At 48.5% G+C, this 12914-nt stretch overlaps 1 protein-coding gene across 1 annotated transcript; it reads left to right on the forward strand.

Annotated features, from left to right (window-relative positions):
• The first annotated feature begins 1025 nt into the window (after positions 1–1025).
• LOC126998051 (mucin-22-like) lies at positions 1026–9812 on the forward strand. The gene is made up of 6 exons (XM_050859369.1): positions 1026–3217; positions 3307–3400; positions 3526–6062; positions 7049–7191; positions 8725–8863; positions 9151–9812. The coding sequence occupies exons 1-6, from the start codon at positions 3001–3003 to the stop codon at positions 9207–9209; spliced, it is 3189 nt and encodes a 1062-aa protein (XP_050715326.1). The 5' UTR covers positions 1026–3000; the 3' UTR covers positions 9210–9812.
• Positions 9813–12914: the final 3102 nt, after the last annotated feature.

Consider the following 12914-nt stretch of genomic DNA (forward strand, 5'->3'; position numbering starts at 1 on the left):
AGAGGAGGAAGACGAGAAGGAGGAGGAGGAAGAGGAGGAGGAGGACATTCTACTTCAGCACCATCCTTCATATCCTGACCTCAACTCTTCACCAAGGACGAGGAGAAACGAGAGGACAATTAGGACGAGGAGAAGCAGGATGAGGAAACCGGAACTCAGGACAACCAACCCTTTAGTGGCACGAAGAGAAAACACACTTAACGAACACACTTTATGGCTACGTCAAGGAGGAGGAGGAACTCATACGCACATAAGGTTTTTGTGGCAGGAGGAGAAAATTAACTGAACAAACACATTTTATGGTGCCACAGAGGGTTCCGCAATGCACGCTGAGTCCCGGAACGAAGCGCATTAGGCCTGGCGGGAGAAAGCGAGAATGACGTTGCGCAAGCCAGAGATAAGAAAAAAAATATGGAAACTTTAAACTTCCTTGAAACTCTACCTCCTCCTCGCCTTCCCCCTCCTCACCTGTCCGTCCCTCCGCTAGGTAGACGCTTCCCCGATACGTGAGGAGGCGTGGCGGGGTAACTGTGTGTCCTCTTGGCCTGGTTTGCACTGACGGAGGCGTAGAGGGTCCCGTCAGGGCAGTAAACAGCAGGAAGGATCAAGTGAAGCGGTCAGTTGGCATTGTCTCGCGATAGGACGTGGTGGTGAGCGGAGGAGGAGGAGGTGGTGGTGGTGGTGGTGGTGGTGTGTGTGTGTGTGTGTGTGGGGGGGGGGTTAGGGAGATATGTGGGTCGTGTTATCTCTGGTTGTCTTTGTTTTGGGAGGTAGATTTTTATGTGAGTAGGGGAGTAAGATAAAGAGGTTACGGGGTGTAGTGTCGTGTGTCTGTGTGTGCGTGTGTGTGTGTGAGTGTGTGTGTGTGTGTGTGTGTGTGTGTGTGTGTGTGTGTGTGTGTGTGTGTGTGTGTGTGTGTGTGTGTGTAGAGTGGATTGTGGAATGGAGAGATAAAACGATAGTGTAGTGGAATGTTTTTTTTTTTTTTTTTACACAGAGATAAATGCACCGACACGTTGGAAAAAGAAGAATCTGTGTGAAAAGCAAAAATCTCGTGTGTGGTTGTCAAGTGTAAAGCTAACTGGAAGCTAAAGTGGAATGGTGGGTCTGTGGCGTGGAATAATAATCATGTGTTTACTGGTGAGCTATGTGTGGGGCATGAGTAATGGGCATGGGGTTGAGTGGAAGCTTGAGGTCGCAGTGGTGTGGAAGGCTGGATGCACATGTGGAGTTTCAAGACTGACATGTGGAGTGTAGCTAATGTTTAAATGTGTGAAAATGGAGTCAAGTGTTGCAAGTGTAAAGTGGAGGGTTGGATATGTGGATTTAAGAGACTGGCATGTGGAATGTAGCTAAGGTCTTAAAAGTGTGAATGTGGAGTCAAGTGTTGGAAGTGTGAAGTGGAAGGCTGGATATGCGGAGTTCAAGTACTAGCATGTGGAGTGTAGCTGAGATCTTAAAGTGTGGATGTGGAGTCAAGTGTTGCAAGTGTAAAGTGGAGGGTTGGGTATGTGGATTTAAGAGACTGGCATGTGGAATGTAGCTAAGATCTTAAAAGTGTGAATGTGGAGTCAAGTGTTGGAAAGTGGCTGGATATGTGGAGTTCAAGTGCAAGCATGTAGAGTGCAGCTGAGATCTTAGTGTGGATGTGGAGTCAATGGTCAAGCAACTCCTACACCACGGCGGCCACTATAAATAAAATTCGCCTACGCAACTAACGGGCTCGGGTTGTTCAAGAGGCCCCTCAAGCGAGCCTACCGGCGTTATGAGCAGCAACTAAAAAAAAAGTGCAAAGTGGAAGGCTCGATATGTAAATTGAAGAGACTGGCATGTGGAGTGTAACTGAAGCCTTGGCGTGTTGATGTGGAGTCAAGTATTCTAAATGGAAAATGAAAATCGATGAAAGTGGAGATTTAACTGTATTTCTGAACATGCTGAGTGTGTGGAGGGCCTGAACCTGTGCAGACTGGTAGGTGGAGGGTTAGGGCTGCTACGTGCCTGACGGACGGCTGAAGGGAGGGGCGGAGAAGTGAAGGCCATGAACAGTTAAATTTATGAGGTGGAGGAGCAGAGGTGGAGTGGAGGCGGGAGGCGCAGCAGGAGCAAGCAGTGCCGTTGATAAGTTCGCCGAGTGCATCACTGAGTGAGGTGCTGCGTGGAAGGGCGGAGGAGAGGTGGATGACATGGTGGGCGTGAGGCGAAGGACAAGGCAAAGTGAATCAATGACGTGCGTGCTAAATGAGTGTTGGCAGTGACTCAACAGCCGGGAGAAAGCGCTATGGTGGTGGGAGAAGTCCTGACGCTGAGACCTGAATGTTACGACTATGGAAGCGACGCCCAATTTGGGTGCCGCTGGAATGTCCGGGAGACTTGGCGGGAACTTAACGGGAGCAGGGAAGTGAACAGGACCTGCCCCCCGCCCAGACTCCTGCCCCATGCCCCGTAGTCCCCTGCCCGTCTTGCTCTTCACCGTTCCCCGCCTTGCCTATCTTCCCCGTGTGGTCATCGCCTCCGCGGGGGCCGCTGCGTCGGGCCCGGCAGGTCAGTCACCTGGCGCGAACAAGCCCGCCGGGCACTGCAGCTCCGGTCACGGGCGCCGCGGAAATACCTCGGCGCCGCCACCGTCGCGGCCGCCACACCGTTTTTCATTCGCCGCACGCCAGGTCTTATTACACGCGCCGCGACATTACGCGTTCCCTCCTACCCCCGGCTAGGTAGTCCCTCCGGTGTTTCAGAAGAGCGACCTTGGGAGCGCGAAAACCTTATACGCGTGCATGAAGTCGACTCAGTTTTCTCTGATCAGAGAAAAACAAGATAGGAAACACATGCTTAAAAACAAAACAAAAACAAAAACAAAACTATTGTATACAAAAAGTGGCCAGCGAACGGCAAACAACGGTTATCACGGCCACTCCCTCGACCACTCCTGCGCCACTGCCAACTCCAGGCAGCGCGGTGTGGCATACTTGGTGTAGGAAACAATCGCTGCCGTGCGTCCGCATGTGGGCGCGGCAGGACATAGGTGGGCGCGGCGCCACTCTAGCACTGGCAGGGCGGCGGAGGCAGGTGCAGCGGCCTGACACGTGCAGGTGTCCCCGAGGCTCAGAAGTTTTTTGCTTGTTCCAGATGACGCGGCGCGGAGCGGAGATGAGCTTGTCAGCGGCGGTGGTGGCGGCGGCCTTGGCCGTGACATTGGCCGCAGGGCCGGAATCCCCAGGTGAGTGACAGGTGAACAGGAGATAGTATGAAGACTCAGGTAACTGACACACCTGCCCGGGCCCCGCTAATATCGCCGTTGTACCCCAGACTGGCGCTACCCCCAGGACGTCGTAAAACCCCGCGTCAGTTGCACGAGCGAGGGCGTCTTCCAGCACCCCAGGAACTGCCGCTGGTACTACAGGTAGGTGCTGGGGGCAGGACAGGTGTACACAGGACATGGGAATGCACTGTGGGAGGGTCTCTGTTGGTGAAGGGCGGGGACAGTGTGGGGGCGAGGCGGCGGGGTAGTAACATGTGTTCTTGCAGGTGTGTGCCGCGCATGGTGCCCGGCTACTACCACACCTACCACTTCGAGTGCGGGCCCGGCACGGTGTTCGCGGCGGGGCTGGGCCAGTGTGTGTACGGCGCGGGGGAGGAGTGTGGGGCCCCTACCTCTCCACCTGTCATCACCACACCACCTCCTCCACCTGTCATCACCACACCACCTCCTCCACCTGTCATCACCACACCACCTCCTCCACCTGTCATCACAACACATCCTCCCCCACCTGTCATCACAACACATCCTCCCCCACCTGTCATCACCACACCACCTCCTCCACCTGTCATCACTACACCTCCTCCTCAACCTGTAACCACCTCCCCTACTTCACCACCTGTCACCTCACCTCCAACTTCTCCAGTCACCACCATTCCTACTCTTCCACCTGCCATCACCACCACCACGCCAGAGCCTGACACCACTACTAAACACCCACCCGTCACCATCACCGACCTTCCCCTCATCACTACCACCCCTACACAAGGCATCACAACTACAACAGTGGAGGTGACCAGTGACAAGGAGACCACCACCACTGAGCCACACACCACCACCATCACCACAGGGGAAACAGAAACAACACCACAAGAAAGCACCACCACCATCACCACCACAGAAACGGTCTCCGCCACAACAGAGATCGATACTACTACCGCCACCACAGACTCCAGCACCACCACAGAGGTCGACACTACCACCATCACCACCATGACTACAGATACAGACACACCGACCAGCACCATTTCAGAAGTAGACACAACCATCGCCACCACTACAGAATCAGACACAACCATAATCACCACCACAGACATGGACACCACCACCATCACCACGGACGCTGACACCACCACCATCACCACCACAGGCACGGACACCACCACCACAGACATGGAAACCACCACCATCACCACCACAGATGCTGACACCACCACCATCACCACAACAGGCACGGACACCACCACCACAGACATGGAAACCACCACAATCACCACCACAGATACTGACACCACCACCATCACCACAACAGGCACGGACACCACCACCATCACCACAACAGGCACGGACACCACCACCACAGACATGGACACCACTACCATCACCACCACAGACGCTGACACCACTACCACAGCCATGGACACCACCACCATCACCACCACAGACGCTGACACCACCACCACAGACATCGACACCACTACCATCACCACCACAGGCACGGACACCACCACCACAGACATGGACACCACCACCACAGACATGGACACCACCACCATCACCACCACAGATGCTGACACCACCACCATCACCACAACAGGCACGGACACCACCACCACAGACATGGACACCACTACCATCACCACCACCATCACCACAACAGGCACGGACACCACCACCACAGACATGGACACCACTACCATCACCACCACCATCACCACAACAGGCACGGACACCACCACCACAGACATGGACACCACTACCATCACCACCACAGATGCTGACACCATCACCATCACCACAACAGGCACGGACACCACCACCACAGACATGGAAACCACCACAATCACCACCACAGATGCTGACACCACCACCATCACCACAACAGGCACGGACACCACCACCACAGACATGGACACCACTACCATCGCCACCACAGATGCTGACACCATCACCATCACCACCACAGACATGGACACCACTACCATCACCACCACAGATGCTGACACCACCACCATCACCACCACGGACGGTGAAGCCACCGCCACCACCACAGAGCATGACACAACTACTGTCACTGCCTCAGACACGGACACCACCACCATTCCCACCACAGATACGGATTCCACCACCATCCCCACCGCAGACACGGACGCCACAACCATCACCATCACTGACGCTGACACCACCGCCACCACCACCACATATATGGACACCACCACCATGGCCTCTACAGATATGGATACAACGGCCACAGACAGCGACACAACCACCACAGATGCAGACACCACCACCAACACCCCCACAGACGCCGACACGACCACAATACCCACCACAGATGAAGGTACAGCCATAACCACCACCACAGACCTGGACATGGCTACGACAGACACTGGCACCACCGCCATCACCCCCACAGACGGAGACACCACCACTACTGCCGCCACGAGTGAAGATCCCACAACGGCCACCTCCACAGACACAGACACAACCACCACGCCCACAGACCAAGAAACAACCACAGACATCACCATCACAGACACAACCACCACCACAGATGAAAAAAACACCCTCACCACCATCACCACCACAGACGCTGAGCCCACCACGACCCTCCCCACCATCGGCGTCGACAGCCGAATCCCCGACCCCTCGTGCACCCTGGCGGCGTGTGAGGAGGTCACGGTGTGCCAGCCAGACCCAAGAACCGTCCGCCTGTGCAAGGAGTGCCACGGCGAGGTCTTCCTGAGGTGCCCCGGGGAACAGGTGTTCAAGGAGGGTACCAAGGAGTGTGTCGACCCCCCGCCAGGTGAGCGAGAGAGAGAGAGAGAGAGAGAGAGAGAGAGAGAGAGAGAGAGAGAGAGAGAGAATATTACCACAAATATGAAAAAAAACATAAATGCATTCCCCAAGACCAGCTTCACTAATCCTCTCCTCCCCTTCCGTTCCCCGTCGCTTCCCTTTGCCCCCTCCCCCTCTCTCCCCTCTCCCTACCCCCTTTACCTTCCTCACTGATGACCTCTCCCTGCTTCACCTCTTTCTCCCCTTCTTCACCCCCACTTCTTTTTTCCTATCCACTCCTATTGCCTCTTCTATCTACTTCCCTCATCCTCAACTCCTTTGCCTGTTCCCCACCACTGTCCTACTTCCTGTCCTGTGCCTCCCTCTCCCTTCTTTCTTTATCTCTCCCATTTATCCCCATTTTTCCTCCCTTCCTTCACCTTTCCCTCCTTTCACTTCCACTCCCCATCTTCCTCACCCTCCCCTCTCCCATATCTCCTTTCTTCCTCCTATACCCCCTCATCTTCCTATATTTTCTCTACCTCCCTCTCACCCCTTTCTTCTTCCTGCCTTCCTCTACCTTTTAATTTCCTCTTCCTTTCATCATGTTTTCTCTCTCCCTCCACTGCCACACTCTTCCTTACACTTCCAACCATCTTGCTTCTCCCTCCAATCCTTTCTTGTTCTTCCGATCCCCTACCAACCCTTCCTTGCCGTTCCAACCCTCTTCCATCTCCTCTCAATCCTTCTTTGTTCTTCTGATCCCCTACCAAACTTTCCTCACCGTTCCAATCCTCCTCCTTTTCCATTCCAACTCTTCCTTACCCTTCCTACCCTCCTCCTTCGTCTCCCAATCCTTCCTCGCCCTTCCAATCCTCTTCCTTCCCTATTCCAACCCTCTTCTTCCACTTCCAATCCTCTTCCTTCCTTTTTCCAACCCTCTTCTTCCCCTTCCTACCCTCTTCTCTCCTCTACCAACCCCTCCTCGCCCTTGACTCCCTACCCCAAAATCAGAAAACTGTCGTAATGGTGTGGTCATGCAGAACTTCACCCATAACATCACCTGTACGAAGGAGGGTGAGGTAGCTAAGGACGATTGGATCCTAAGATACTACTGCGACTACTACGCCTTCTGCGGCCCCAACAAGCTCTTCCTGGTGAGTGGCCTTGATCCGTCATCGCCCCACTAACACTTGACTTTCTAATAGTATACTCCTTCCCGTTTAGTCAGTATGTTAAATGATTTATGTGTCTTTGTTTTCTTCCTTTGGTCTTGTGTTGCTCCGCCCTTCCTTTGTTTCTTTGATTGCTGGCTTTCTTTTTACTTTTTACGATATTCAATTTTTTTTCTTCTTCTTTCTATTACTTCCTGTTTTGTCAGTATGTTGTGAATTATTTGTTTTCTCCTTTGGTCTTGTGTTGCTTCGCCCTTGCTTTGTTTCTTTGATTGCTGGATTTCTTTTTACTTTTTACGACATTCATTTTTTTTCTTCTTCTTTCTATTACTTCCTGTTTTGTCAGTATGTTGTGAATTATTTGTTTTCTTCCTTTGGTCTTGTGTTGCTTCGCCCTTCCTTTGTTTCTTTGATTGCTGGATTTTTTCTTTTTCTTTTTACGTTATTAATTTTTTTCTTCTACTTTCTATTCCTTCACGTTTTGTCAGTATGTTATGAATTACTTATTTTCTTTGTCTTCCTCCTTTAGTATTGTGTTGCTCCGCCTTTCCTTTGTTTCTTTGATTGCTGGATTTTTTCTTTTTCTTTTTACGTTATTAATTTTTTTCTTTTTCTTTTCCTCTCCTGTCTGCTCCGCCCTTCGTTCATTTCTTTTACTGTTACATTTTTTTTTTTGCCTTCTTCGTTTCTGCCATTTTTCAGCTATACATTATTCGTGTTTCTTTCTTTTAAAAATCTACATCGCTGGTATTCAATTTTGTTTCTCGTCTTCGTCTTTCTATTCCTTCTAGTTTTGTCAGCACGTTTTATTATTTATGTATATTTTCTTTCTTCCTCTGGTGTTCTGTTGCTCCGCCCTTTATTCGTTTCTTGATTGTTAGGTTTGTATTTTACTTTTTACGTTTGTGCGATTTTACAGCCTCATCATTTGGTTTCTTTCCTATAAATGTCAACAACTCTTATATTCGATTTTGTTTTTCGTCTTCGTCTTCAAATATTAATACTGTACACACACACACACACACACACACACACACACACACACACGTTTGAATTTACCAGTTCATATAATCCCTTTGTTTATTCCTTCCGTGCACAACCTCCGCAAGCCGTTACGTGGTGTGCATTAAGAAGAGGAACAAAAGCATAGACGAAGCAATAACAAAAGAACAAAATAAAGCAATGACAAAAGAACAAAATAAGAGGAACAAAATAGACGATGAGGAGGAAGAAAAGCATAGAGGAGTAACAAAAGCACAGAAAAAGAGAATCAAAGGAATAGAAGAGGAACAAAACCATGGAAGAAGAGGAACAAAAGAATAAAAGAAGAACAAAATAATAGAAGGGGAGCAAGAGTACAGAAGAAAACAACGAAATCAAAGATGAAGCAACAAGTGACATTTAAATCTGCCTCTCCGACACGGGCCGACCATTAGGTTACACGGGCAGAGGGGCGAGTCATTTTTTCCACCTCGAGGGATTTGACGTTAATAGAACCTCATTTGTATTCGGCAGAGGTACATGCGGCTGTGCACGAACTACATCCGCTGCTACAAGGAGGAGGGCGGCGACAGGTGGAAGAGCACCTTGCACGGGTGCCCTAAAAAAGAGCTGTGGAGCCACGACGAGAATAAGTGTTTACCTAAGCCCGAAGGTGAGTACTGGGAGGGAAGGGGGGGGGGGGGGGGGAACATGGTATAACAAGCATATGAAAGTCTGTTGGCTTGTAATAAAGATACCTGTTCTAGTGACTGAGTTGGCAACAGTAAATAACTAATAGTTTTGGTAGTGGCAGAATTGTAAGGAATCCGATAGTAATAATAACACTACTTCTGCTTTAACTATTACTACGACTACTACTACTACTACTACATCTACAACTACCACCACCACTACTACTGCTTCTAACACAAATAATAACAAATTAAATCGTACTTTCAGAGGAGGAGCTGTGCAGACTACGGCATCTTTCACTGCTACGAAGGCTGAACTTAGTCTAGGCCAATAGCTCTAGGCCAGCGCCAAGGACACGGACACGGGCATCATGGATAGGGCGGGCCGGTCATGTGTGTGTGTGTGTGTGTGTGTGTGTGTGTGTGTGTGTGTGTGTGTGTGTGTGTGTGTGTGTGTGTGTGTGTGTGTGTGTGTGTGTGTGTGTACGAATGCGCGCCACACGTACACGGACATGAACACCTCTCTATTAAAGGGAATCAATTAACCTGGGCGACAAGGTGCGGTTTGGGTGGAGTCATTAAATTCTCGTTCTTATCGCTGGGTTATTTATGAGGTAAGCTTAGATATATATTTATTGATTTGTTTGTTTGTCTAGTAGTTTATTTATTTACCTATTTATATATTTATTGATTTAAATTTCCATACGTACATTATTTATTTATTTATGCATTGGTTTGTCTTATTTATTGTGGGTTGTAGTTTACGTTTAGTTACCGACATTTTTTCATCTATTTAACCTTTTTGTACCTGTCCATTTGTTGTTATTGTTGTCGTTTATATTTATCTTCGGGGACGTGATTGAGAGAAAACAGCAAAACGCGTTACCGGTTGTTGTTTCGCTACAAATATAATAAAAAGACTATGAATGACGTGTGGTGTTTTGACGCAACCTCGACCACAGCTATTAAGAGACCCTGGAGAGTGGCTGTTGAAGGGAGAAAATCGAGGGGAACACAGACAGATAGTACGGTGGAGATAGTGACTTAAGGTGAGCTGCAAAGAATGAAAGCAACAGAGGAAGTTGGATTGGACAGGCGTAATCGGACAGGTATTACCGGACAGGTATCATCGGACAGGTATTATCGGACAGGCATCATCGGACAGGTGTTATCGGACAGGCGTATTCGGACAAGTGTAATCGGACAGGTATTATCGGACAGGTGTAATCAGACAGGTATTATCGGACAGGCATCATCGGACAGGTATTATCGGATAGGTATCATCGGGCAGGTGTTATCGGACAGGCGTATTCGGACAAGTGTAATCGGACAGGTATTATCGGACAGGCATCATCGGACAGGTGTTATCGGACAGGTGTAATCGGACTTCAGACGGAGCTGTTAAAAGGATGAGAGCAGCAGAGGATGATACAAAAGAATGGTAATTATAGAAGACTCGTGAATGGGGACAACCTTTGATTCCACGGAGCAGACGAAAGAAGAAGGAAGCTAAAGATGTATTGTGTGTCTTAAAGAGGAAGGAAGCTGAGGATACAGAAAGTGTTTGTAGATTCATTGAAAACGCATCAAAACTAATCAGAAAAAAGAAAAAAAAAATAGTTTCGTCCCAAAAATCTGAGGATGTTGTATACCCTCCTAAAAGATAGTGTAAAGGTTAGAAGAGCGGTGGGGGTGGGGGGGGGGGGGGGGGTAAATAATGGTGCTTTGAAAGAGGATAAAGCTAAGGCACAAAATTTATCAGAAACGGCATTAGTCACACACAACAAAGGAATAATTCAACACCAAGAGAGAAAAATTAATTAACGTTACCCAAAGTATACTCTCGTTTTCTATCTTCGCGACGGTAGAGAACGAGTAAGGGTGACTCAACGAAAAGCTTGGACGGCCCTAAAACCAAACAACAGATTGAAGTAGTGTTACCCTGGCCATGTTGCTTTGAGTTTTTGTTGTTTTAGTTTTATAATGAGTGAAAATAGAGAGAGAAAGTTTTGTTAAGCGTGCACACTAATAAGACTGACGGAAATGTATTACTGACTAAGGGTAGACGTGTTATGCCCTGCCATAAAAAAAAAAAAAAAAGGGACGGTAATCGTTAACTTATATTCATCTCTCTCTCTCTCTCTCTCTCTCTCTCTCTCTCTCTCTGCCAAACAGCGCTCAAATTCCTCCCCCCGCCAGGCTAAAGGCATCATTTTATCCAATTGTCTCGTCCAATCATATCCATTTGAATATCGGGGGCGACTCCAATCGGTCTGGGGATTTTACTTCCGTCCTTTTGAAAGTTGTAATAAATGTTTTACTGCTACAATAATACGCGCTTACGAACCCTTTGCGACGCTATTATATACGCTCTCAATGGTTACGATTCCACATGCGGTGATAGTGATCTGCAGTGTTTGAGGATGAAATAACAGTGTGCTTTGATGTTTATGTATTCAGATCCACAAAGAGGTAATGTTTTTTTTTTTATCGAACTATTCATGTGAGGGAAAGGCGGGGGTTGGTTAACAGGTAGACGAATGATCAGGGAAATAGGTGGGCAGGTAAGAACAGGTGAAGGTAAATAATAACAGGTAATGGACAATGGTAGCGAGGAGGGTGTGAAAAAGACAGGTGGATAGGTGAAGAAGACCAAATAAAAGGTAAACAGAATAACAGGTAATGAACAATGGTAGTGAGGAGGGTGCAAAAAAGACAGGTGGATAGGTGGAGCACAGGTGAAGGTAAATAGGAAAACAGGTAAATTAACAATGGTAGTGAGAGGGTGGGTGTGAATAGAAGAGACAGATGGATAGGTGGAGAACAGGTGAAGGTAAACAGAATAACAGGTAAATTAACAATGGTAGTGAGAAGGAGGGTGTGAAAAGAAGACAGGTGGATAGGTGGAACACAGGTGAAGGGCAACAGAATATCAGGTGAATTAACAATGGTAGTGAGAAGGAGGGTGTGAAATGAAGACAGGTGGATAGGTGGAACACAGGTGAAGGTAAACAGAATAACAGGTGAATTAACAATGGTAGTGAGAGGGTGGGTGTGAATAGAAGAGACAGGTGGACAGGTGCAGTAGACCAGGTAAAGGTAAAAAATGAATGGCAGGTAAATTAATCAACAAAAGTAGTGCGAAGGAAGGCGTGAATAGGGGAAAAAATGGGAAAAAGAGACAATCACAGGTAAGAAAACTAAGAAGGGCCACACTCCCCTCCTCCCTATAAAAAAAAAAAAAAAAAAAAAAATTAAGGCACATTCATGATATTTTTTCTTTCCCTGCGACCTACTTTTCTAAACCTGCGTCTCTCCCAAGCTGCAAAGGGCCATAATCTTACACATTTCGGCGTTCAGACACACACACATTTGACAAGGCTTTCGTAGGAGGTGTGGGCATTGCCAGGGGTAGTTTTATGGCCCTGGTGGTAGTTTGACAAAGCCTTTATACCTTGAATGTGAAAAAAAAAAACCCACTCATGGGAACCCGATACATATTCTTTTCGTCCTTTGGGAAATATTTGACGTGAGAGGCGGAAGTGTCTGAGGATGCCGACCTAAATGCTTCCGTCACCATAATGCATGCAGGTAAGTTTGTTAGGCGCGACATGCAAATTAGCAACGCGTGGAAAATTAAATGAAAGAAGAAGAGCGTCGTAGTGCGCAGGAAAAGGACGAAAACGAGGAGGACGAAGAGAAGGAGGACAATGGCAAGGAAGAGGAAGAAAGAAGCGGTAATTTAACGTTAGTGGTAATGGCAGTTGTGTTGAGAGTGTGGTGGTTGAGGTGGTGGCGTAGTGGTAGTGACGGAGGAGGAGGAGGAAGATTACAAAATTGAATAGATGGAAGTGAGGAAAAGAAGAAAGGAGAAAAGAAGGAAAGGAGAAAGAAGGGGAAGAAGGAAGTTGAGGGAGGCAGGGAGGAAGAAGAAAGAAGGGAGGGGCTGAGGGAGGGAGAAAGAAGAAAATGAGAATGAGGAAGGAAGAAGGGAAAGGGACAGAGGGAAGGAGGAGGAGGATGAAAGGAGGG

Source organism: Eriocheir sinensis, chromosome 13, assembly GCF_024679095.1.
Source record: "Eriocheir sinensis breed Jianghai 21 chromosome 13, ASM2467909v1, whole genome shotgun sequence".
Taxonomy (NCBI): Eukaryota; Metazoa; Arthropoda; class Malacostraca; order Decapoda; family Varunidae; genus Eriocheir; species Eriocheir sinensis.

Bases quoted from the DNA above. Each gene is read 5' to 3' on its own strand.
- LOC126998051 (XM_050859369.1), top strand. From the start codon at position 3,001: ATGTGGGCGCGGCAGGACATAGGTGGGCGCGGCGCCACTCTAGCACTG. The intron at 3,218-3,306 runs GTGAGTGACAGG...GTTGTACCCCAG, and splicing joins CGCAGGGCCGGAATCCCCAG to ACTGGCGCTACCCCCAGGAC. The intron at 3,401-3,525 runs GTAGGTGCTGGG...GTGTTCTTGCAG, and splicing joins AACTGCCGCTGGTACTACAG to GTGTGTGCCGCGCATGGTGC.